Genomic DNA, 27,426 nt, shown 5'->3' with positions numbered 1-27,426 from the left:
CTAGTATGTGATCTGTATCACAGTTTGCCATTCTTTCTTTGGCCAGACCCCGTTCTTCTGCACGTTACTGCTGCTTCCCTTCCAGTCCCACTGCTTCACTGAAGTGTTCCAGTTCTTGCCGTAGGCGGCAGTGATGTAGGGCAGAGTAGGACAGGGGATGCGCAGTCGGCAACCCATGAAGTCAGTCCAGCAAGTGTCAAACTTTGGAAAAATGTATCTGGAATAATAGTCATGCTTATATCCTTCTACCCAAGTGTTATTATTAGAAGTAAAACGTATCTAAATACTATCAACATTAATTACCAGCAGAACGGACTAAAGACCACTAGCAACCAAAGCAGGGCCGCCCAATAGGCATGAGGCCCCAGTAGCATGCAGTGATGAGCATCATGTGTGAGTTAGTGAGGTAAAAAGGTCAACATGACACCAGCCTCATCTCAGCCATAATTTTGGCCTGCAAACTGTAATCTTTCAGAGTGTGTGAGTATGGTTTTACGCCGCTTTTAGCAATATTCCAGCAATATCACGGCGGGGGACACCAGAAATTGGCTTCACACATTGTACCCATGTCGGGAATCAAACATAGGTCTTCGGCATGACAAGCGAACGCTTTTACCACTAGGCTACCCGACCGCCCCCGTAATCTTTAAGAAGCTACAAATGAAGGCCAGTGAACCACAGAGCAAAGCGTCATGTACACATACATATAATTGGAAGTGATTCCATGGCATTTGATTGGTTAACCAAGAATTGTTTTTGCTTTATGTATTCATAAACCTGAAAAATAGGCCACGCCCACTAGAAGACTACTGTTTCACGAGTGGCTGATAATAGAGTGGGTGGGGCTTGTGCTGCATATCATATTTATATTATTATTTTGCGTTCATGTATGAACACAAACCCAGATGTGCACAAGCAGATTAACACAGTACAATACACAGTACACAAGCAAAACATACTGAAGTCAGTTTTTAAATAGTTAGGCTAGAAGCTAGGAAACACGTTTTGAAAAAAGCACAGATTGGATTATGAAGGATTTGGTAGGAGATTCGTATTTTTAACACTCACTTATACTTCTGGCCACTGAAGGCGTCGGTTGATCCTAGCCATAGATATGTCTTCTCTTCATAAACGAAGTATACATCGATGTGAATGTGATGAGCTTTAAAAGCCATTTGGAAACTATCAGATATCTACAATGGAGTGAGAAAAGAATCTACTACTTGCAAGGATATTTTAAATACTAACATTCCTTACCAATTGAAGGGTATTTTACTTATACTTACGAAAATCTGTAAATTTGTACCTGATTTTACCTTTTGTCAAGCACCACACTATTTCAAATGTACAAATGAGGAATGGGTATCTCTTCAGATTTTAGCGTCAAGCAAAAAGTTGAAAGTAATGATGCTTGAGTTTGGCAGATTTCTTCCTCAGTTAACAACCTGACTTCATGAATGGCATTTTTCTTGTCACTCGTATCAAGTTCTTTGATCAAACAATTAATATAGTGATGCTACATACAATGGCTGTTATTTGAGACCTTGTCAGTGGGAAGAACTACACACATTTAATGTAGGACAGCCAGACTTTGGATGACAGCTGGCTTAGACAGAATAGGTTTATTAACAGTTCAGAGATTTCGTAGTATCAACATGTTTTATTTTGTTTATTTCTACTGTAATTTTTAGGAAGGCTCCGCCCCCATGTATTGTGTTGTGAACTTTTCTTGCAATTTGAACTGCGTTTACATTGAAAACATGTATACCATAAAATACAGAAAACAAAGCGTTGAAACCCAAATACCATAAAATACAGCAAAGAAAGTGTTGAAACTCGAATACCATAAAATACTGTAAAGAAAGAGTTAAAACCCGAATATCATTTAATACCCAAAAGAAAGAGTTGAAACCTGAATACCATAAAATACCGCAAAGAAAGAGTTGAAACCTGAATACCATAAAATACCGCAAAGGAAGAGTTGAAACCCAAATACCATAAAATACCACAAAGAAAGAGTTGAAACCTGAATACCATAAAATACGGCAAAGAAAGAGTTGAAACCCGTATAACATAAAATACCTCAAAGAAGAAATGAAATCCGAATACCATAAAATACCGCAGAGAAGAGTTGAAATCCGAATACTATAAAATACCTTAAAGGAGAGTTGAGACCCAAATACCATAAATATACCATAAAGAAGAGTTGAAATCCAAATTCCATAAAATACCGTAAAGAAGAGTTGAGACACAAATACCATAAAATACCATAAAGAAGAGTTGAAACCCAGATACCTATACATACGAAAGAATTATAATACCCCGTACCGTAAAGAAGATCTAAATTCTGAATACTTTCATAAAGATGAGTTAAAACCCAAATACTGTAAAGAAGAGCTATAAGTTGAATACCTTAAAATGCAATAAAGAAATGGAATTCCAAAATAAAATATCATAAACAAGAAATGAAACACATATACCGTAAAATACCGTAAAGAAGACTTAAAAACTCAAATATTGTAAAGAAGAGTTATAAATCGAACACCATAAAGTAGCGTAAAGAAAGAGTTGAAACGCAAATACCAAAAAACAGAAACAAATTCCTTTCCATATACAATAGAATTGTATAATCGATTATACAATCCCGACTATATCACGAGCATGTGTTTATGAATCACTATGAAACAGTAATGATACCAGGTATTCCCGAAATGGTCAGCGTATCCTGCCCCACCCGTGGCACCCGTCACAATCACATGCAAAGGCACCGTAAGAAAGAGTTGAACCCCGAATATAGTAAAATACTGTGAAAAAGAGTTAAAACCCGATTGCCATAAAATAAGGCAAAGAACGAGTTGAAACCCTAATACCATAAAATACAGTAAAGAACAGTTAAAACCCGAATTCCATAAAGAAGAGTTAAAAAAAAAGAACATACAGGCTCACCTTCCCCTTGACATGCAGGAGTTGAAACCCAACTTTCAAAAACGCCGGCAGGATGCCTGCACTGTAGCGCTGAATGGGAATCTCTATGTCTATATCACCGGTATAGGGAATGAAACCACACTGTCGATACCAACCTGATAAACACATTGTTTGAGAATAAAGTTTGGCACAATGTCAACGTCCGGTTCACTGTCAATCTCTTATGCATATCAGAAGTCCAGTAAGATACAATTTATTATATTAGATTGGTGCTGTTTCAACTGAGTAGCTTTTAGGAAAGGAAAAACATAAAGCTGTGTATTAGAAATTAAGTTTAAAACTCATTATTTGTATGTTTCGTATAAGAGGAGCCTGGTCACATCTTGATTATATATACTGATGGAAATGACTAAGGGAACACTTATTTTCAGAGTAAATGAGTAAATGATATGCTATCGTGGGTTCCCAGGCTTGTCTACCAAATACACATTGGCAACAAGGCACACAAATACATCTCAACATTTGATTCTGACTTGTTCTGAATTTGTATGCGCGCTATTTCAAATGTACTGAAAGTAAAGCTTATTCCCTATATTTGTCATTGTTCCCTTATTCGTTTCCATCAGTATATAAGAAATAAACAGCCGATAAAAGGAAAGTATGCATAGTTATATAGTTGTTGTTATTGTTTGTTGTTTTAGCACTATTCCAGCTATATGACGGCGGTCTGTAAATAATCGAGTCTGGACCAGAAAAAAACTTGAAATTTATTTGGTCCATCTGTTTCTAAAACATAAAGTAACACATGTTTCCTGCATTCGCACGATATCGATAAGGTAATGATTGTGTAAATGATGCATTGAAAGTGCCTACAAGCATAATCATTCGCATGAAGGTTGGCCTTTCTGGGTATGGCCCTTCCTCTTTTATACATGATGGATGATTACGTTCAGCAATATTCCAGCTACACGACGACGTTCTGTAAATAATCGAATCAGGACCAAACAATCCAGTGATTGATATCATATCATCGATCCACGTAATGTTAGATTGTGAATAGGGTAAAAAAAACTTGGGTAAAGCAGGCTGAAAACGTTTGTACAACATCTTTTGACTGTAAAAAGGTCTGAGGCGCCGCGATTCACCCTATGATTGTGGGTTCGAATCCCGGTTCGCCCCGATTATGTTTCTAGGTTTGTCAGCACCGAAGAGGTAAACGTCTGAGACCTGCATCACGTTGTGCTTCCTCCCACATTAAGCTGACACGCCGTAATATAACTGGAATACTGTTAAAAGAGGCATTAAACACAACTCACTCAGTTACTTACTCCCTATATCAGAAGATAACCACCGGCGATAATGTTTCAAAATTACAATGTCAGACCCACACTGCTCGAATAATACAGGGCCTTCTTAACATAAATAATGTACCCTAGTGACGCTGGTTGTCATGAGACCTCTCACCGATAGAATATATTTGGGATCATCTTGGTAGACAGACAAGACAAGGTCCACAGTTGGAACGTGCGTTATTGCCGGAGTGCGATCGAATTTCCAATGACGCCATCGGGCGGCTTACATTATCCATAAAGTTTCGTGCCAAGTGCCCCGTTCCACAAAGTGATCTTAGCGCTAAGACTGCCGTAAGTCTATATTAAAGTATGGGAGCTCCGATCGCTTTGTGGAACTGTCTGACCACTGGAGAATGTCATACAAGATATTGATACTTTTATCGAGTTCCTATGGAAGCATCCAGAAGCTTTCTTATTTGACTTTCATCTGTAAAGCTGTATATTGTGGTGAAAGTGACTAGACCCCAGTGTTTGATTTGCTTGCTTGCTTGCTTGCACACACACACACACATACACACACACACACACACACACACACACACACACACACACATGATTATCTAAAGAAACGACGGGACCCTTAACGGTCGTTGGTGACGTAACATAATGCCATACAGGTGCTCTCACCAAAACACGTGCCAAAACTGAGCCAGAAAGGAACGCCAAGAGGATCCAGAGCCCTCTTCGCTTGGTACAGGACTTCTGCCCCATGTGATGTTATTCCACTTCTTTTTGGAGGGTTTTTACTGAGATATGTCTGCGCCCCTTGATAGTCACACTCAATGAACTTGGACCTCGGCATCTGGACCAGGAACTCCCCTACTGGGTGCGGGAGGTAGAGCCATATGCCGTCCACCGTCGTCAGTCGGACATCGAATCTAGTTATGATTTAAATATATTTTATTCACAAGGAAAACGATTGGGCACAAGTTTTCACAACTTCGATGGCCCTCTCCCAAAATATACTCAACAACAAAAGTTCCTGTGACACCAATATTTTAGTGTATTTTTCAAACAAGTTAAGTTTGGTTTTCAATATTGTAGTACATGTATGGAATCAAGTCACAAAAACGCAACTGCTACAGAAAAGAATGCATTCCATGCAAAAGTTGACTTTTATGCAAGCCCCATGCATTTCACTACCAAAGAATGGGAATAAAAACATGTGCGTTAACGGGATTCCATATGCATTGTTTAGCATCGTGCTGACAACCACTCGGAAAAACAACAAAATTACGCAATTATTCAACATTACGCAATGCCACGCCTGCCCGGCTCGCATCCCTGATCTCTCACCATTCGAGCACATGTGGGATGAGGTGGATCGGTGCCTTCGACGTCAACCACGTGTTCCACAGACACTCCAGGAACTTCGAAACATGCTCCAGCAGATATGGACAGATATCACACAGGACTTTGTGTGACGCCTGGTCCATTCCATGGGAAGAGGTGTGTTGCTTGCATCGCAACCAGAGGTGGACACACACGCTATTGATTTGTAAATTCACATTTTGGCATGTTCATGTTTTTTTTATGAAAACACACCTTTTCTGAAGTCAGTATGGAACATTCAACCATTTTAACACTTACAGGAGTCTTTTATCTGTTGCAAACCGAACTTGTTTCAGATTTGGTAAAAAACAGAACTTTTCATTAAATCTTATTCAATGTCACAGGAACTTTTGTTGTTCAGTTTAGTTACATGATAAGGTTTTCTATAACAAAACAATTTTAATATGACGAAAAGACAGTGTATATACAGCAAGAAGCAGAAGGGAACATAGTTCCTGTCCTAGCTGATGAAGGAGTAAGCATATACTCCGAAACGTTGTGTTCCTCAATATCAGAAGTTGACATCCATATATTCTTGATATTCATGTGTATCACTTCTAAATGCCAGTATGGGGCTTTGATTCTGTCTCTCCATTGGAGGACAATAAATATCAAATGTTTCAGGGCATTATTTTTAAGAAATATTCAACGACAAATAAATCGCAAATGCCAAACATTATAAAGATAAATGTTAGTACATGTGTTGTTTACAAATCAGTCAAATAGCCAAAAAGTGCAACGTCTTCCCCTTCATGTCGAGCAATATTCCCGCAGCAACATAAACCTTCCCCTCGGGTGAAATACGTTTAAAATGAATGAGTTGCTGGTAGATATTTGTTCTTTATAAACTGGGGAGCTGAAGGAACTACAAAACCCAGTTAATTTCATCATATGTTTGATTTTCAAAGGAAAATATCGTTATTGATATCATGTAACACATTTAACTATACTTTGGCTTAATCAGCACTCGAAGAATACTTCTACATGCTTTTATTTATTAACATATAATTTCCTGTGTAATTGACTATATTATAGCCTCTTCTCCATTATTTGACAATGTTGCAGACTTTGGTGTAGAATCTCGCGCAGATTCAGTTCACCTTCCAGTTACTATGACATTAAGAGTTCCTGAAACACACCAACCCTCAAAAGAAAGGAATGATCAGGCTACTAAATCTTCTAAGTTTGTCTGGGATAATGACAAATCACAAAATTTTAGAATCAACTCTTTGCTGACCAAGTTCAAGTTTTACTTGATAAATCAGTAAATACAGCATTGTCCAATATTGATGTAAGTATTAATTACTTAGTGGATGCCTTGAAATTAGCGGGCTCAGACATGCAAAAAAAGGTTAGAAACCCAAAGCTAAATCAATTGTGTAAATGGTATGATGCAGAATGTGAGGGTCTTAAAAAAAGAAGATGTAGGGCACTCAATAAATTCAGGAGATGTAAAGATAAGGACTCATTTAGAGAATATAATAACATAAGAAACAAATATATAGCTGTGTGCAAAGAAAAGAAACAAGAATATTTTCATGATAAGCAACAATCCTTAGAAAATAACATTCATGACCCTAAACTATTTTGGTCAGAACTGAAAAGTCTAAGCAAACATCAAAAGGCAAATAATATCAACATTAGGGATTGGTACATCTACTTTAAAGAATTATTTACTTTCACAGATATTGATCAGAGCCCTGAAAATCAGTTCCAGGAGTCACAAGATAATACTCAGACTCAAACAGATACTCAGTTTGCAAATGATATATACCCTTTTCATCAACAATCAAAGGACTGCAGTGTCAAATTAATGAACTTGAACGTTACTGCAATAAATGGAAGCTAACAGTAAACATGAGTAAAGCAAAAGTTTTGGTATTTAAGAATGGAGGTCATTCAGCAAGTAAAGAATATTGGTCCTTTAAAGGACAAAAAATAGAAACTACAGGATTTTATAAATATCTTGGTGTTTACTTCAGTAGAAACTTGTCATGGCATAAACATTTGTATCAAGCTGCCTTACAAGCAAGAAAGGCCTTTGTAAGTATCCATAAGAGTTTGAAAGATTTAGAAACCATTTCTCATAAATCATTCTTTAAAATATTTGATATAAAGATACTCCTCATTTTGTTGTATGGGCCAGAAGTCTCGGGTTTACAGCACTTTGATGCCATACAAAAGATTCATTTATATGTTTGCAAAAAGTATCTAGGTGTTAAAATAAACACTTCCAGCTTGGTGGTGTATGGAGAATGTGGAAGATTCCCTCTCTATGTATATTCAAATATAAAAGTTATTAAATACTGGCTGAGACTTATTGACATGCCCTCATGTAGATTGCCAAAAAAAGTGTTATAATATGATGATAGTTTATGATAATAATGGGAAAAGAAACTGGGTTACAGGTGTTAGAGAATTACTTTTCAGTTGTGGCTTTGGTGATATTTGGCAAAACCAAAATGTGTATTCCAAATCAATGTTTATACTTTCATTAACCCAGAGATTAAAGGATATTTATTTACAATCTTGGACTGCATCATTGACTCTAACAAACAAGTGCTCTTATTACAAAATGTTCAAATCAGAAATAATTATGGAAGATTATTTATCAAAAGTTAATGTTAAAAAATTTCGAACGGCTCTTTCACGTTTTAGATGTTCTTCTCACGACCTTTTAATAGAAACAGGGCGCTATGCAAACATTCCTCGTGAAGGAAGAATCTGTAATCTATGTAGTTTAAACTCAGTAGAAGATGAATTTCATTTCTTACTTGTATGTCCAGTGTATTTACACCTTAGAGAAAAATACCTGCAAGCTTATTATTACAGGTACCCTAATATTATTAAATTTGTTACACTGCTGTCAAACACAAAAAGAAGTAGCTTACAAAATGTTTCCATGTACATATATCATGCCTCTTTTTACCGACAGAATCTTATGAAAGAATAATCTTAGCTGCTTGGTATTAGGAAACTATAGTGTATATACATTAAGTACACTTTTATAGATATTTGCCATATGAATAAACTACAAACAAAAGAGTTAGAAATGGTATTTAACTATTAGGCTGTCATATGATATTGTTGGATGTGATATTACAAATGGTTTATTATAGTTATATGTATATGAAATGATATGATGTGACATGACATGATGTGATATGATATGATAAGTGTTGTGGTGTGATATGATACATGAGGGGATGTGATGCAATATGTTATGTGTATGATAGAAATTGGGTAAAAACTGTTTCTTTAATTGTACATATTATATGGCTTGCGGTCTTCCAGTGTTGAATAAATATTGATTGATTGATATGATATAAATTGGCATGGAATGACATGGAATTATATGGTATGATATGATAAGATATGATGGGACAAGCTATGAAATTGCTAATGTGTTGTGTGATATGACATGTTGAAATGTGATATACTATAGGTGTGATATATGGTACGATGGTATGTATGGTATGTTATGATGTGATAATGGTATATGAAATAATACTATATAGTATGATCTTATAATAATGATACAATGTGATATGATGTTATAGAATATGTTGTATGATGTAACAAGTTGCGGTATGTTAAAATAGAAATTATGAAATTACAGTGTATGGTATTGTACTGTATGTGTGAAATTATGTGACTGTGTTGAGATGGGATGTGGAATGACGTGAGGTGTTTTGTTGAGATATGTACATACATTGTATAAAATTGTATATTCTACAAATTGTACTATAGGCCTGTGGCCTCTTCAGTACTTGAAATAAAAGATTGAACATATAATTTCATTTGAAACATTTGATCAATAAAAAGAAGCTGCACGATACACAAGTGCTGATGGGTATCTTACACATACAGTCTTTTCGGCGCTTCACGCTTCTCTCCCATTAAGCTGACACGCCGTGACATCGTTCAAAGCGGCGTTAAACCCAACTCACACACTCACTCAAAATGTAATACTTGATTTTGAAATGTGTTTGTAGCACGAGTCATACTATAAATACAACACATGAGTTGACCGATGCAATGTGCCCAGGTGGTAAAAGACACCTGTCGTGTACCTGTCATATGCTCCTGCGCTGTTTCCAAACGTCGTGTTGAATCCGTGAAAGATCTGACTGTTCGAGGTAGTTGAGGGTTCAAGCGAACTGTGCCACCAGTAGTTGTTTTCCCGTTCGTAGAATACCACCAGATGCAGAGGAAGGCTTCCCGACTGGCGGATGAGGTAATGTGTAGGAACACTGGGGACAGTGATCCACTCCAAGGACAACAGGCGGGGATCAGGGGCGGTCACTTCATTCAGTACAATACCAAGGTCAGGAGAGATTCCTGCGACCAAAAATATATCTTCAGCCTAAAATGTGTAGCTTGATAATCAATACACACATGTAATTGCTTCATAAAATAGAATGTTCGCAGTGATACAACCTTGACCACAGTTTATATAGTGTTGAAGCTGTACCTGTAACATGAGCAACCACAATGCTAAAGAATCCTGACTTTCAGAAATATTGAAACGCTGTTATCAGTTTCCAACGATGTGAATTCCAGGTGATAAGCGACTGGAGGCTCCACTATTTTATAAGGTAGGACATTATTCATCATCCTATTTATTTAAATACTAATGTTCAAGCTGTTGCTATCTGCCTTGCACGCTGTGTTTACTTTGTGCTCATTGTATATCCCCCCTGTCATCTGCTCTTCGACACTCTGATCTTCAGAATCTATATGATCAGCCCTGCATGATCATGGGACATTTAAATGGGCATAACGCTCTATTGGGTTTGGTTTGGTTTGGTTTGATTTGTTGTTTAACGCCGCACTCAGCAATATTCCAGCTATATGACGGCGGTCTGTATATAATCGAGTCTTGAGCCGACAATCCAGTGATTCACATCATGAACATCGATCCCAGCAATTGGAATAGATGACATGCATCAGCCTGACCACTCGATCCCGTTTGTCTCCTTTTACGACAAGCAAAGTGGCCTTTTACAGCAAGCATGGGTTGCTGAAGACCTATTCTACCCCGGATCTTCATGGGCCAGGATGGTTTGATGAAGACCTGTTGTATCCCGGATCTTCACAGATCCCCTCTATTTGGAGCAATAAGGGCAAAGCCATTGAAGATTTGGTCTGTGCCTGATGACCTTTGAGGAAGAGATCACTTCCCTATTGTCCTCAAAACTGTAAAACCAGATGATAACACCCTTCATCATGGTGGAATTTTACAAAGGGGAATTTGTCCGTGTACGAAATAGCATGTGACAAAAAAGTAAAACCTGACAATTTCAGTAACGTATCAGATCCCATACAGTTGTTTTTGGCTGAACTGAATGAAATTGCTGACCTTACAATTCCTAAGTCCTCTGCAAATCCTTATATTCGTAAACCATGGTTTAATAATGAATGCAAACAAGCAAAAACTAAGATGAAGTTAAGATTACTACTGGTGCCAAAGCACGACGTGCATATAACCACAATAAGCGGCATTCTTGCAGGAACTATGTCTCCAAATTAATTTTACGCACAACTGCGTACAAGGTGTGGAACAAGGTTGAAAAATATAAGGCAAAGGTTATAAAAATCATCTGTACACCATATTAAAGAAGGTGATAAATTAACAACTGATAAATCTGACAATGCAAATAAACTTACGTCCCTGAGTTCGAGAGATATCAGAAAAAGCAGGAAAATATAAAAGTTAATTTTGATTCAAACGGAGAAGATTGCAGTGAAGTATGTTCATTATATGAGCTACAAATAGAAGTACAAAACTGATCATTTCGTACGATTAGAACCCTTTGTTAAAATGCTGTAGTAAATAAACAAGTAGTATCAATATAAATTTTCTTTGATCTTGCAAAACTATGCTCTACTACCTGGAAGCATGGCAGTTTAAAGGATTTTATATTTTTGTGGTCATTTACCTCATCTTATGTCACAGTTTTTACAGATAGGCAATTACAAGTCCGAGAGGGTTTAACCTTGTCCGGCCATTATTATTATGTTTTTTAGATTGTTTAATATTCACATGTTTAGTCTTTCAAAGGTTTTAACTGATTCAGTAGATGGATCACTGTTCGTGGATGATCTTAATATTTCTTGTCAGGGTAAAAATATGCATACAATAGAGAGGCAGTTACAAATCTGTCTAAAAATTCACAAGTGGTTTCTTGAGAACAGATTTTCGAAATAAAAAAAAACTAATTGTATACATTTCTGCAGAAAATGTAAGTCGGATAAGGACCCGGAACTATTTTTGAATGGCACCAATATCAAAGTTGTAAAGGAGGCCAAGTTATTGGGACTTTGACAGCCATTTAACTTCCTTATATTAAATACCTCAAAGCCAATGCCTAAAGGAGATTTGTTGAAAGAAGTTTCTAATTCAGAGTGGGTAGGGGATCAGACAACCCTCTTACATAAGGAAGTGACTAAATTGATGTCAACGTCTTTATCATTTTCCTCATAATAAAGAGGTTGACATCCATATATTCTCTTCCTTATGTGTATAAATTCTAAATGCCTTTCTAAGACCTAACCCTCTTACGCTTGTACAGGTCACTGATTCGTTCAGAACTTGATTACGGCGCCATCGCCTATGGTGGAGCATGTAAACGTAATTTACAAAAAAACTAGATACTCTTCATCATCAAGGCCTCAGGCTTTGCCTTGGGGCCTTTAGAACTTCTCCCATTCATAGGAAGCGGAGGAACTACCCATTGACCAACGCCGTCTGAAATTACCCTTACAATACAACACTAAATTATGTTCAAAACAGGCATATCCAGCTTTTGATTGCGTTTATTAATCCTCTTTACGAAGATATTTACAACAAGAAATCATCTCTTATCCGACTACTCGGAATCAGAAAAAAAGGCCATTTCATTTGCACATATTGACCTTCAAGATATAGCCCTCATTCACGGTCAAGCATGTCCTGCTTGACTGTACTGATTTTTTTCCATCACAAGGGATACATATTTCACTATAAAACGGCCAAGAACCTTTCTAGTAATGTTAATTCTCATGTATATTGTGCTTTTTAAGAGAAATAGAACTGATGCGGTATTCATTAAAGAACTTAAGTCTTGAAAAAAACTAAGGGTTTTTAACTTTTCTGACTTAAGTTTTAAGATTTGACTTAAGTCATATTCATGAACCGACTTAGGCTTAAGTTTTACCAATTTCTGACTTAAATCTTAAGACTGGGTAGGGGTAGGCTTAACTACAAGGTGTTGACTTAAGTCAGTAAACAAAATGGCTGCCGTACCGCTAGGTCGTCGTTCGTTTCATCGAACAAGACAAAGTCTTGTTGAATACAACGATGAGGAGTTAATACGGCGATACCGTTTAGATGGAAATGGCATTAGGTACGTATATAATTTAATAGCAGCTGACGTGGAGCCTGCAACTAACCGAAACCACGCACTTGACGAGATACAAAAGACGGTGATCACATTAAAAGGTACTTTGCAACGGGAAAGTTTCAGTTGTGTAATGCAGATGATCAAGGTGTCACCCAGCCCACTATTTCCAGAGTTGTAAATCAATGCATCGCCAGTTTGTCATCTGACAGGATTTTGAAACAGTTTGTCCGCTTCCCCCTGCAACTCGGGGACATTAGGCGTCAACAAACCAACTTTTATCACATTGCGAACTTTCCCAGGAGTTGGGGGGGTGATCGATGGAACCCACGTACTAATCCAGGCTCCAACAGAAAATGAAAATGAATATGTAAACAGACATCATTATCACACTATAAATACGCAGATAGCTTTTGACAGCGACGACGTCATTGATGTTGCTGTCCGTTGCCCGGGATCGACACACGATTCACGTATGTTGATGAACAGCGGGCTCTACCAACTATTCGAGCGCAATGTTGTCCCCATCGGATGTCACCGTTTCGGTGACAGTGGTTATCCCTTCAAGAAGGCCCGTAAAGATCCAGGGTAGAATACTTGCCATAAAAGGTGACTATGCTTGTCGTAAAAGGCGACTGACGGGATCGGATGGTCAGGCTCGCTGACTTTGTTGATGCATGTCATCGATCCCAATTGCGTGGATCGATGCTCATGATATTAATCACTGGATTGTCTGGTCCAGACTCGATTATTTACAGACTGCCGTCATATAGCTGGAATATTGCTGAGTGCGGCGTTAAACAACAAACCCTGCAAGAAGTGGCTACTTACCCCTTTCCTAAGACCATTGCCGGGATCACAAACAAACTACAACAGGTATGTAAAGTTTCGTGTTACGTTGCCGATCGTATTTAACAACTTAGAGTGATGTCCCTTGTATTTACCTCGATTACGCATTTGCCCATCTTTCTTTCTTAGAGCACAAACGCAATATTTGGTCTGGATTATCGAAGCAATTACAAAAACATTCGTAATAAAATACGGAATATTATTCACACCATAACCGTATGATTTATTTTAATATCTATTATTATGTCTATGTTAGTTCTTCTAAATGTACAAGTAATCATGTGCTGTTTTGGTAAACATGCTGAATATTTGTGGTACTAAGAAATTATTTTTTTTAAACATTACCAGTTTGAATTTCCAAAATAATCTAAAGTGTAAATTATTGTTTTCACATGATCAAAATTATTTCTTCAACAAGTGACAGTTATCAATAAAAAGATAAATATATATTTCTTAAACCCTGTTGAAGATTAATGTTACAGGTTACACTCTGATATGTTATGTTATTTTCAGGTCACACAAAAGAACCAGGAGCAGAGTAGAAAGGGCCATCGGTCTCCTGTTCTCCACGGGGAAATCAGGTTAAAACCTGAGAAGGCTTGTAAGGTAAATATTATGATCAACAAATGTTAATTTGTGTGCACTATTTATTTGCCACACAAATAAGTTCAACAGAACAAAAATGTAACAAAGCTTAATGACAATAAATATATAAAATACCAATTCCTAAAGAGGAAAGCAATGATTGAAAAAAGCAACAAGAGTTTATTGAGTTACATAATAATTTCAAACATGGTTGTTTGAATTTATGTTAACAAATGCGACCCGTGAAGATTCCGGGTTAAAATAGGTCTTCAGCAACCCTACTTGCTGTAAAAGGCGACTATGCTTGTCGAGAATATGAAAAGAACAATGCAGTGGCTCATCATCTAAGTTTGTACATGTTTTGTATCTAAATCAAGTGAATATATATATATATACAGTTATGTCTTTAAGGCAATAAGAGTGCAGTTGTAGTTTGGTAATGACTAGGAGCAGATAGGGGAAATTCATAAATATTTGAAGTATAGAATTGTTAAGGTGCATGTGGAGATGATCAGGAAATGATGGGGTTGTATGAACTTATTCGTTATTTACAGTAATATTTGTATGTTCAACTGAGGCCAGGTAGAAGCCTAAATGTTCAGCGTAATGATGTTAATTTATCATTAATGATTTCATATTTTAGGTGATAATAGCATGTCCTGTCCTACACAACATATGCAAGGACAGACATATCCCAGTTCCACCCACTGATGGGCATGATGGACTTGGCAGGCTTGATTGGCAGAATGGAGCTCAACCAGTGACTGCTCAACCAGTAGCTGCACTCAGATACCAGGAGCACTTTGCCAATACTAACTTTCCATGAAAGAATATTTTATTTTAATTTTCAACATTTCCTCATAATAAATCGAATTTGTATCAGCAGTACATTCTTTGCAGAGTATCTTTTGTTTTTAATCATCTTAATTATCCCTCGCCCTCTTAAATATGCAATATTCTAAATGCAATGTACTATTTCTAAAAAATGTTCCACAATCGTCTTTCTACCAGAATCTGTTGTATCATAACATTGGGCTTAGTATGTATTGTGACATTTAATATTCAAATATATAAATAATTGTTTAATCCCATAACAACATGTATGATACTTTTAACTAATTCATTTTCATGATTTTCAATTTAAGGTATTCCTTTTTCAAAGTGAGGCATTCAATTTCAAGCTTTTATTTTTTGCTTCAACAGAGTTTCCACGGTTGGTGAAGTGAGGGACCCTGTGGCGTCTGGCTCCTTGGAATACATGTTGGCTCCTTTTGGTTGAGAATGTGGATCTGACATGGCGGTGTCATAAACCTCACTGCAACAAAAAATATTTAAGTTTTAATTGTAATTTTCACATAAATGTTCTTTTCAATTTCAACAAGCCTGTTGTTTTGTGTTATTATAATGAGAACATTTACATTTATAATCATATCACAATTGTTTAAATAGCAATTGACTTAATTTGTGCACAATTGAGGTGTTGATATTATAAAAAAAATATATACACTTATACTAAGTTTTCAAATAATAATAAGATGCACAGCAAACGGTTTTATAAGTTATTCATGGTGTAACATTTATACCAAATTTCATATGATTATAGAACAGCAAGTTATACATATAAGGATCCAGGGAAAATGCAAATACAGAATATTAGTAGTTTCAGTTATAGCTTTTTAGATAGATGCTAGCCTAGCTAAGGTAACATGAATCCATCTCCCAGACATACTACTCAGCAAGACAAAAGTTACGTATACATAGTTTCATTATTTCCTCCACCAGGCTCCCTCTCCAACCCCACCCCACAATAAATTGCAAGTCCCTTAATCATGCATTTATAGTAGCTTGATTGGCGTACTATTATATCTCGGATAAGTTAAATTAGTAGATGTACACTGCTAAAATATAACTTTATAAAACTCGTGTCTGGTGTAAATACTACATTTGTGTACAACGACTGCCTGAGTGACAGACAACGACAAGTGTCACTGTACCTGCCACGCCTCTTGACGCCTCGCCGATGTCACGCCCGGACCAAACTTTCCTTCCAACACATGTACATTTGCTTTCACTAGTTCCGTCAACAGTAAAACCTCCTCTTTCGTCCAGTTAGGCTTCCTCTTCTTCATATCTGTCTCTGACATGACGTTGGCAATGTGGACAAAGTTTCGCTGTGTGTGTCGTCTGCCGTAAATAGCAGCCGGGAAATCTCACCGAAAAAGACGTTCACACCTTTGTTTTTTAAAGAGTTCCACCGGAAGTTTAAACATAGCTGGGATTCCCGCTGGTGATCACGCGGGCACGTACTACGAAACTGACTTAGTTTTTCTTTTGAGACTTAGCTTAGTTTCGGACTTAGCATCATTATGAATATCAACTTAAGTCTCAGACTTAGCTAAGTCAGATTTCAAAAACTTAAGTTTAGACTTAAGAAAAATCTTATTTTTTTATGAATACCGCCCCAGATTCATAAATTTTGATGTACAAAGTGTGTAATTTTATTAATTGGAGCTGCTAAATAGTAACTTAGATTGTTAGTGTCCCCCTGAGTGGGTATATAAGTTTCACGTCATTCAAAGTATTTTTATGCATGCCATGCTTATAAAAGTAGTATATTTGTCATTTTACATTGATGGCTAAACTGCATACATCACCAGCAGCTGAAGGTATAAATCCTACTGTGGCACCGAGCAGGACGAGGAAGTTTCTTAAGTCCCCACGGTCATTAGTATGGTGGCCTGACTTTGGTTGCTGGCGATCTATAACCCTTTTTTATTTTGTGTTGTTGAACAATAACTTAACATCACTTGACGACATGATAGCCAATTACCTTCTTGGCTTGAACCATTTTGGATGAGCTACGAAGGCTCTGGTGTCCAATTTGACAATTTACATGGGCAGGTAATATTGATGGAGAAAAATGTCTTTGCCCTGAGTTAATTGTGCAGTGTGTTATGGTTTTAACATACCCCTTTGTCCCAGTCTGCTCCGAACACCCCCAGTGAGATGACATCTCCAGCCGAGCACAGGATACAGGGAGGTTCCGACTCTTTGGCAGACAATAGATGCTGCAGTACGGATGGTTCGATGACAAATATAGGAATACCATGATGTAAGCACTTGCTGGCGAATGTGTTGAGTAGTTCCTGTTTTAATAGATTGATGAAACTTAATCATAGAGTAAGAAAAAACGACGTTACAAACTTTGTCTCTGTATGTCAACTTGTTGAAAACTAAAGCAATAGAATTATTGACTTTCTTCTTTACTTTAATAGTGTAGTATGGTCATCTTGAAGGCTTTTTTTCTTTTGTTTGTTTTTTGTTTGCTTTTATTACCATGGATACTAACCTCACTTTTACAACAAACCATCCATGTGCACATGGTCAAGGATACTAAATAATATCCTTCATAAGACTTTCAATTTTAATGTTAACAAGAACTATCTCAATTTAGCATTCTTAGTTGATCTTATCATATGATTTGGAAATGAAACATTTCACATTTAAGTTAAAAAAGTCAAACACATTATCTGATGATCCATATATGTACATAAAAGTTTCTAAAGACCATCCTCACAGACTCCACAGATGGGGCTATCTACACAACTAATTTGGAATAACCATTTTCTGCAAAGTACAATATTATCAAAATTCGTGAACGCCAATTCTTTCATCTTGTTTTGCACAGGTAACTTACACATATCAGCAAACATAACCTTAAAATTAGGAGTGTTATGAATTGTATATGGCAAAGTAACTTTACTGTTATTCAAAACCTGATAAAACATTGTTGATCTAATTTCTTTTTATCGTTTCCCCTCAATTTCTGCCAGTTTATCAAGATCTCAGTCAGGTCTTCTTAGTCTATGGATATAACATATCACAACCAACTGCTCTTTGGATAGATCTTATTGTAGAACTTGCAGTTCATGTTTACTCATTACATTACCACCATCGTAATATATATTCCTGACGAAAACAACACCCGCTTTAACCCAGCTTTCATTATAAAAAGTTTTTCCATTCACAATAACCAAATTATCATTCCATAAAATATATATTATCTTTGTAAACAGTATTCTTTCATGAATTCAACAAATATTCATGAAATGATGGAACCAATACCTGAAGTGTAATCACCCTACTCGATTAAAAGGCAAATGAAGAATAATTTTCAAACAACCTTTTGTTGAAAAAGATCTTGGAATCCATGCAAGACATAGGGATTTACACATATTATCAAATTGAAATGCTGATGCTTCTCCATTATCACTCGTCTTTACTAAAGTAGTTATTTTACTCTTTTCTCGTTTATAATTTCAAATAAACTTAGGTGAATCAGCATAAATTTCCTTTCTTATTGAGTATAGTACTTGCATCCTACTACTTCGATACATTAATCAAGAGCAGCCTTTTCCTTTAGAAAGTAAAGTCCTCGATATATTGTTAGATTTCTAAATTTGTGGTCTTAGATTTTCTGCAGCCAAGATATTATTATTTCGAAACAGTTACATACTGAGACACTTAACTCCATTATATACTACTTCCACTAATACATGTTCCTTGTGGGAAATTCTGAATTAGCATGGTACTACTTTTCAGGGGATCGATTTTGAAACCAGTTACCTTTTGAGTTTGATTTTCCACTGATTTGATATATCTAAGAGTAAAGTTGGTATCGTCAGCAAAATAGACCCTTTTATTTCTTTATTACCTATACAAATTCCTCCTATAGCATTACTGTTCGATAATTTTATATTGAAGGCTTCTAATCATGTAATAAAAATATATGGGCTTAAGGGACATCCTTGTCTAACTCCTACAAATGAAAGAATCCATTGTGTAGATCTTCCTTTATTAATAACACAACCTCCTGGGGAATTATAACAAATAGAAAACCAAATTACACATCTTCGGTCCAAAATTGAACTTTTCAAAACATTTTTCCCTAAAATCAAAAGCCTTTTGAAAATCTGAAGACATAATAATACCTTCATCAGAATCATCATACATTTCCAAAAGATCTGAGAAACATCTAATATTCTCCCTAATATATCTGCCTTTAATAAACCCAATTTGAGAGGAGCAACTGGCAAGAGAGACTATGTTCTCTTTCTTGTTTCTCTCTATTTGTAACAGCTTTGCAATTATTTTATAATATACATTTAACAATGTAATTGCTCTCTTGCTTTCAATCATTGACGTGTCTTTTCCGTGTTTATCTAAAAGTGTAATAATTCCTCTTTTTGAGATATTGTTAACTTACATGTTTGGAAGAAATGGTTGACATTATTCAAGAATGGCTTTTAGAGATTTCCACAAAATATTGAGAAAGCTCTACAGACACGCCATGACATCCTGGGGTCTTGTTACTTTTAATGTTACACAATGAATGTCTTAAATCATTTTCTGTGAGATTTCATTTTGCACCTGTAAGTTTCAAATTCAGTTTCTGTTGTGAATATTGATATTTATAGAATATATGAAGTCCGTGGAGCATTTCAATTTCATCAACTTTTGAGTTTAAATTTGTGTTATCTTTCCTATATTATTTTTACTCTTTTCACCTTCCTCAAATCAATTACTTCTCGTTCTAATAAAAGAACCTTTTGCCTTTTAATAAATATATCTTCCAATTCATTTTATGCTTTCACATATAAATATTGCTGCTGTAGTGTTTCATCTTTACTTCACACCAGTGCGGTGTCAAGAACTGACAGTTGTTTAATCACTTCTCTTCCCTTCCATTGTCTAGCTTGTATTTTCTCTTCAGAATAAGTCATTGAAATTGGCATTATTTTATACATTATCCATTCCCAATCAGGAACAAGGAGAATAACTCTGTTTCCACTATATCCTGTTTACCCAAACCAAGGTTGTTCTAACTTCAAAAAGTGCTAAATTATTAAATTTTAATAATCGGTCTCTGCCTCGTTTTTTTGTTAAGACATTGGAAGAGTTGATTAAATCCGAGCTGATTCTCCAGAACCTCATTTTCTTGTCTGGTTAATCGAGTTTTTATTGCTGCAAGTTTTTCTTCAGTAGAGTTGACGCCTCTTCGAGGCGGACCTGTGTTCTGATTTCAGTTATGGCATTATTCGTTGTACTCGTGGGACATCAATTTTCTGTTTTTCTGTATCTCCAGGACCCTTGTTTTCAGTGTAATATTATTGTCAGAGCTAGTGTCTGGGTCATGCTTGTCCTCGTCCGCCATGTTGGTTAAATCTATCTTTCTCTTTTATAGTTACAGGGGGATTACCAGGGGGATCACGTAGTTTGTGTCTGTGCTCCCCCATTATTTGGCTTAGTTTTGAACTTATTTTACCGGCCCGTGGCGCGCCCTGTTTTCAGACAATCTACGGGTCTTATGCCATCTTGAAAGCTGGTTACCAGTGTCAACGTTATAAGGGTGTTGCTGCTCACACAGTCTCGCACTTACATTTAATCAATCTAATGTGAGATAGAAACTATATACTGTTCAGGGACATGAATATTGCTGAAATTACTTAATCGTATTGACCTGTACTCGCCAGTTGTACCATTATTTTTTATTATTTTTGAAGCAGCCTTTATCAACACAGTTAAGAAAACGATGTCTTCATTCCAATATTTTGAGAAACTGTTTGCCTGATGTCTTAATCCTTCTGGTGGCGCTGGGTAACACAGGCGACAATCAAGTGATTGACGTCCATGAGCATCGGTCTACGCAATTGGGATACGATGACAGGCATCAACCTAAGTGCTTGTTTCTTTGAGACTCTTGACACAGTTGAGTAATTTCTGCACAGCACACTGTTGTAACATCGTGAGAATATGTGACCCCATTCGATGTATGAGTAAACGTTTGTAATAATGAACTTAATTTAATATTTGTGTTGGGGTGATCAACCCATTCGTCAATAGCGTTCGCTAAACAATGCATATATAATTATATAAGCCCTTTATGTCGAAACACTATCAGTGAGCAGCGTTACCTAGCTAAGTGTAAGGCTAACTTAAACAAGTGTCAAACTATTTTTAAAAAGCACCAAAGCCCTATTAATTTGAGCTGAATATCATATACTGAACCGCAAAAAAACCCGTCACCCCAAGAAACATTGAATGAAAAGTTGTCATTTAAATATCTGGGTTATGTCAAAGCCTCTAAAGGTTAACATGGAAAAATGAAATTTGATGATAAAAAACAAAGCAGATGACAATACAACCGATCGCCCAAATGCATCACGGCAACAGCCATGGTAACCCGACACACGTGAGTTCCGTGCAAATTGAAATGCACATGCATTTGCCCAGCAACGGTACCAGACCACCAACACTACAGATGACCGACCACGTAGTGGAAGACCTAGGGTCACTACCCGATGTCATTATCGTCAGATTGTGCGACAGCATCTTCAAGACCGCTTTGTTACTGCTGCGGAAACTGTTCGGCAGACCATGGGGACACACAAGCGACACATTAGTGCGTCAACGATTGACGAGCAGATGGAACTGGTCTTGCACAGAGGGTCGGCCCTGTGGTCTTCCAGAACATCGCTCCAGGGAGAGGCAATGGTGTCACAGTAACTCGGTTCATTCATCAAGTCTTGAGACGACACGACATACCAGCATGATAACGCCCGTGCGCACACTGCGAGAGTAACAAGAGTCTTCCTCCAGCAGATAGTAACGGAACCGTGCATTGGCATGCCCTCAGTCCCCGTTAAAACCAGTTGAGCACCTGTGGGACGATATTCAAAGACGGCTGAATGACATCCGACCAAGGCCGACACCTGCAGCTGAACTGCGTCAGGCGTTCCTCAAAGTGGGGGCTCAAGTGAATATAGGCCTTCATCAACCACCTCATCCATTCCATGTATCGAAGTTACACAGCAGTTATTCATGCACATGGCGGACACACGAGATACTGACTTGTGATGCCATTTTCTCAGAGACTGGTGTTGTGTTTCACTTTAAGAATATTTGACACTTTAATTTCAACCTTGATGATCAGCTTTGCCAAGTTTCATCAAGTGAGAAGATCCTGGCTGTAAATTGTCTTTGTAATTTATCCTATTGATCTCAGACGTCAGTATAATATGAATGTATTGTTATTATTTCATTTTAATGTTAACGCGATTCACAACAACTGTGACAAATACTGGACATTCTGGAGTGCTTATGTATTTAACGCTGTTGCCACATATTTGAGCCATTGTGTTGCCTTTTGTGATTGTAACGCTAATCCTGTCTATTCAGAATAAGTTGTGTATTGTTCATTGATCTTGTGGTTTTTTTTTTACTGATTTGACAATGTAGTTCTATACGTACCAATTTCTGCCTGTCACCTTGGGAATCACCACGCAACGGCAACCGAGGGCTCGTCCGGGATCTGAACTCAATTTGCTGAAAAGAAAACATTTTCAGTTGGAAATTTGTCAGTGTTCAGTGCATCTTCATATCATTGGAAGGGGTTATTGTGGAGAGTGTAACTACAACATGGAGATAAACCTTGAGACATTTTTTAAGTCTCCAAGTGAGGACCAAATCAGGTTAGCTACAGCCAAGACTAGAGGTCAGTGGGATATGAATGTACATATATTATTATTTCATTGTTATTTTAACACAGCTTTATGTAAAAAGCTCGGAGTGGCAGCTTCTGAAATTGTATGATATTAAGCTTTTGCAAGTTTGCCATGCAGTGGTCAAAGGCGAGTGCAGTTGATCATTTCCATTCAATACACCAAAGACTCGTACACAGATGTTGGTAGATTCTCTCAAGTGCTTGCTTGTATGGATATTGTGATCCACAGAATGATCTCGGGGCACACTCCTTGTTTACTGCATTAATGATTTTGACAATGACCAGTGGTGCCACGTCTATAACCAATTATCATTAATTTTCCATCATAAGCAGATATTATAGTTTGACTGCCGATGCTACAAACAGGACAAAATGGTCTCAAGGTGTTGTTATCAAAAACTGTTGCTCTAAATTATGATTATATTATTTTCGTTACCACCGATACATGAAAACAGAAACAAAATTGTGAATATTTCATGTGTCTATTGACACAATAACTAGTTGTACAAACACACTTGTAAATAACGAACCATGTATTGTCTTACAATTGCAGTTCCATGCATAAATAACATATACGAAATATTTAGATCGTATGTTCATTTGGAAAATCTAACTTTGAAGAACGGAAGATCCGGGGTTCGATGCCCGGCAGAATCATACCAAAAGACATTGAAAGATGGTGCTTGTTGTTACCCTGTCTGGCGCTCGACACTAAAGGGCTAAAACCGGGACCCGTCAGGTCGGATTCAGTATATTGTGTCAGAGTATTCATGTTAAACTACGGCATTGTATCTCAGGATGCTAGCATCATTTCGGACGAGTACAAGCAGCCACACACGCAAATGTTGCATGCACGTTGCTATATATAAAGTGCAATAAACTCAAATTCATCTCACATCACCTAAGAAACAGACGACGAATGGGAGTTGTTAATCATATAATATAACACTTGAGGGAGAAAAAACCATGGGTTAGTTCCCAGCCAGCTCAAAATATCATTTTTCAGCTCAAATGCAGTCAGCTGTCACGCAGGTGTTCATTGGCTGAACAAGGGGGGCTAATAGTTTATAAAAAACAAAAAAAAACAAATGGCACATTAAAGGTCAGGAAGTCCATGGGAGGCAGCATCCAGATAACACTTGGTATATTCTTGTACAGTATGTAACTGGAATCACTTCTTTTAACTAGCACGCTTCTTCGTGTTGCTTATGAAGGCCCTAATGTCTACTTTTGACCGGTCTGCGTGATGGTTGTGGAGATACTTATACTTATCTAGTATATCTGGATCGTTTCCCATAATGGTTCTGATATACACTTACTTACTTACTTACTTACTTACTTACTTACTAGTTTATTTTGTGGGTTTAGTATTGCTTCTAGAGTGAGAGCCTTGTTTAGATTGAGGGTGGTTTGTAATGCGGTTCGATGTGTTAGGTAATGTGTGCAGTGGATGAGTGCGTGTTCTTGGGTTTCTAGTTGTTTGCAGTGTGGGCAGTTACCTGTAGTGTGTGGTTTTTTTTAGGTGGTTATTTTATTTAGGTTGATGTGTCCTGTTTGGAGTTAAGTGATTACTCTGTCGATTTTTTTTGATGGATGGAGAATTTTTGGTTTGCTTAGTGGTTTGCTGAGTACTTTTCTGATTTGGCTATTTGAGTTTAGATATAGGTTATGCCATTTTATGTGATTTTTTGCTTGTTTACGCTTTTAATTTCTGATTTTGAGATGGGTAAGTTTAAGCTTATTTCTGGGATTTTGAGGGAAAGTTTGGATGCCTTATCGGCGTTTTCATTACCGTATATTCCTACGTGGGCGGGTATCCACAAGAAGGTTATTTGTTTGCCTGCCTTGTGAGGTCGTTGGAGCTTTTAAGTATTTGATTTATTAATTAAGGTCGGTTTTTGGTATTTTTGTTTTGGAGGGCTTGCAGTCCACTTAAGGAGTCGGTAAGTATTAGGATTTTTTTTGTGGTTTTTGGATTCTTGATTATGGAGGGCTGAGGCCATGCCCATTAGTTCTGCCGTGAATATTGATTGGTTGTTTGGGAGTCGGAAGGATTGTGTGGTTTACTGTGGATTGATGTGTTTACTTTACCTTCATGTAGATATACCTAGTCACTTTAAGTAAGTTGATACTAACCACAACACAACTTGGTCATGTGCTCTAATAACAACACAAAATTCGATTGGTAATCAAAACTTTTCTCGGTGACAGGTGTTCACTCAAAATTCAAGTGTCAGGTGCACTAATAACAACACAATACTCGATTTGTAATCAAAACCTTTCTCGGTGACACGTGTTTACTCAAATTGCAACTGTCAAATGCTGTCTTCAGCTTCTAAACTTTAAAACTGATCTAGCGTTCATCCGCCAGGAACTGACTATAATCCAATAGCCCTAATCCCCTCAATCCTCCTGAATTTCAGTTTTGAGCTAACTGCGAAGACCCAGCCCTGATTAGTTTATTGTCCCTGCAGTGTTTTATTGTAAGATACACACGACCACGAGTCGTTTATTTCTTATATGAGATGTCAACATAATGTAAGCCTCTCCAAGGATGTTGATCAAATGCACAAGCTATAAAAAATATTTACCCTAATTTTAAAGGACGACTCCCTGAATAGAATCAACAGGAGGGTTAAGTTTGGTATTTCCCGCATATTTTCACAATCCTCGCGTCGATTTTCTGTACCATTTCTCCAAATACCGATTCTCGTATATCTTCCTCGTTTACGTGCGTCTATGGGGAACAACTCATGAGACATTTCCTTCTCAAAACTAACGTCGTCCAATTTACGACGTCATCAATTTTCGAGCGCATGTTTGAATCTCCAAAGATGATGTCGTGATAGAACAATTTTATCGGGAAATAAACCACACTTTGATCTTGATTGTTCATTTTGTTTGATCGCGTATGTGTACATGAAGCACAAGACGTTAAAATGGCCGACTCATGACGGTAGAGATCCCCGACGTTGTTTGTGGACCTATGGCGGTAACATTTATCAGTCATCGTTGATCAATGGATCCATCTTTGAAAGGGGAGTATAATGATCTGTCACATAGATTAAAGAATTGATTTTCACTTTGTGTGAGTTCATTGGAATATGAATATTCATAGAGAGATGGTCCATCTATGGAAATCGGAACTTGCGACGACGTTAATACAATGGCTCTCACCCTGAGTTGGTTTAAACATATTTTTATTTCAAAAGAAATCTGGATCGGTAAACAAGCAAATCTTGCTTATGTAAATACCTCTCCAGGTAATAACTTTACAACAGCTGGTTATATATAAGATTATATGTAAGATAGTGCTAAACATAAACATACTAAATGCACAAATGAAATATATGAAGCCAATACAAGTGGTGTCTGTGAAATAAGATAATGCAGTTTTCCATTACTACATGCACAAAATTAAGCTACTTGAATCTTTTGCTTTTGACAATGAAATCGTGAACTGATTTAAGAATACTCTGAGTTCAATATTACACAACGTTTCTGAATCTGTTCGTGCAATGGAATTCCTAGGGGTTCGTAACTGAATGTTATAGTTTTGGTCTTTTCGGGATTGAAACCTAGCTACTTGCCATTTTCGGGCACAGTTTGAGATTTTTGCCAAATCATTGATATAATTTGCTGCAGAGATTTGATCATCAATGATGACATATATAGATGTATCTTCCTTGTTTATGCGCGTAGCCCACCTACATCTATGGGGAACAACTCATTTCAAGAGTTTTCCCTCTAAAAAATAACGTCGTCTAATTTACGACGTCATCATTTTTTGAGCGCATGTTTAAACCTCCAAAAATGATGTCGTGACAGAACAATGTGTTATTGTGAATAAACCACTCTTCGATCTTGATTGCTCTTTGTGATTTATCGCGTATGTGTACATGAAGTGCAAGACGTTAAAATGGCCGACACGTGACGTTGTTTGTGGACCTATGGCTGTAACATTTTACAGTCATCGTTGATGAATTGGACCATCTTGGAAAGGGGAATGTGTAAGTAGTGTGTCAGTATTTAAGTCATTTACCGCTGTCTCTTGAAAAACGTATTAACGCCAATTGTGTCGTCAATATACGTATTAACTTCAATTTCGCTTTCACGTGACCCACCTCTCACCCAATGCAAAAGCCGGATATCGAGTAAACTTCACATTAAAAAACTAAATATCCGTACATAGCAAAAGTCATGAGTTATTAGGGTTTATTTTGTGAAGTATTGAAAGAAAGTGTTCACTCTCCATGTGCTCTTGAGATTAGGAACAAATACATGTTTTTGATAATAATAAAAAGCATTACAAGGTCGTATGTCTTACCTGTATGTGATGCTTTCTAGACGTGCAGTAAAAACAGACACAGCCAAGGAACAGCACAGTAATGATGATGCATGATTTACGATTCTGGTAGCATTCGCTGAACCAACGCAT

At 37.1% G+C, this 27,426-nt stretch overlaps 1 protein-coding gene and 2 pseudogenes across 1 annotated transcript; 2 read left to right on the top strand and 1 right to left on the bottom strand.

The window, feature by feature from the left end:
• Positions 1 to 27,426, bottom strand: LOC139472866 (ribitol-5-phosphate transferase FKTN-like). Its single transcript, XM_071255333.1, has 8 exons — positions 27,316 to 27,426; positions 22,736 to 22,810; positions 17,391 to 17,571; positions 9,683 to 9,968; positions 4,905 to 5,155; positions 2,947 to 3,080; positions 1,069 to 1,193; positions 1 to 217 (listed from the first exon to the last, which is right to left on the bottom strand). Exons 1-8 carry the CDS (start codon positions 27,424 to 27,426, stop codon positions 1 to 3), a joined length of 1,380 nt encoding a protein of 459 aa, XP_071111434.1.
• On the top strand, positions 7,389 to 8,562 carry LOC139472577 (uncharacterized; annotated as a pseudogene).
• Positions 12,885 to 15,269, top strand: LOC139472576 (putative nuclease HARBI1; annotated as a pseudogene).

Source organism: Haliotis cracherodii, unplaced genomic scaffold, assembly GCF_022045235.1.
Source record: "Haliotis cracherodii isolate W230 unplaced genomic scaffold, xgHalCrac1.p SCAF_25, whole genome shotgun sequence".
Classification (NCBI taxonomy): Eukaryota; Metazoa; Mollusca; class Gastropoda; order Lepetellida; family Haliotidae; genus Haliotis; species Haliotis cracherodii.
The sequence above is the reverse complement of the archived record's forward strand: the minus strand, read 5'-3'. Positions and strand labels throughout refer to the sequence as shown.

Excerpts from the sequence above, each read along its gene's own strand:
- LOC139472866 (XM_071255333.1), bottom strand. The coding sequence starts at position 27,426 with ATGCGTTGGTTCAGCGAATGCTACCAGAATCGTAAATCATGCATCATC. Across the intron at positions 17,572-22,735 it reads AAGGTGACAGGCAGAAATTG|GAACTACTCAACACATTCGC; the intron begins GTACGTATAGAA and ends CTATTAAAACAG. Across the intron at positions 5,156-9,682 it reads AGCGCAGGAGCATATGACAG|ATTCGATGTCCGACTGACGA; the intron begins GTACACGACAGG and ends AATCATAACTAG.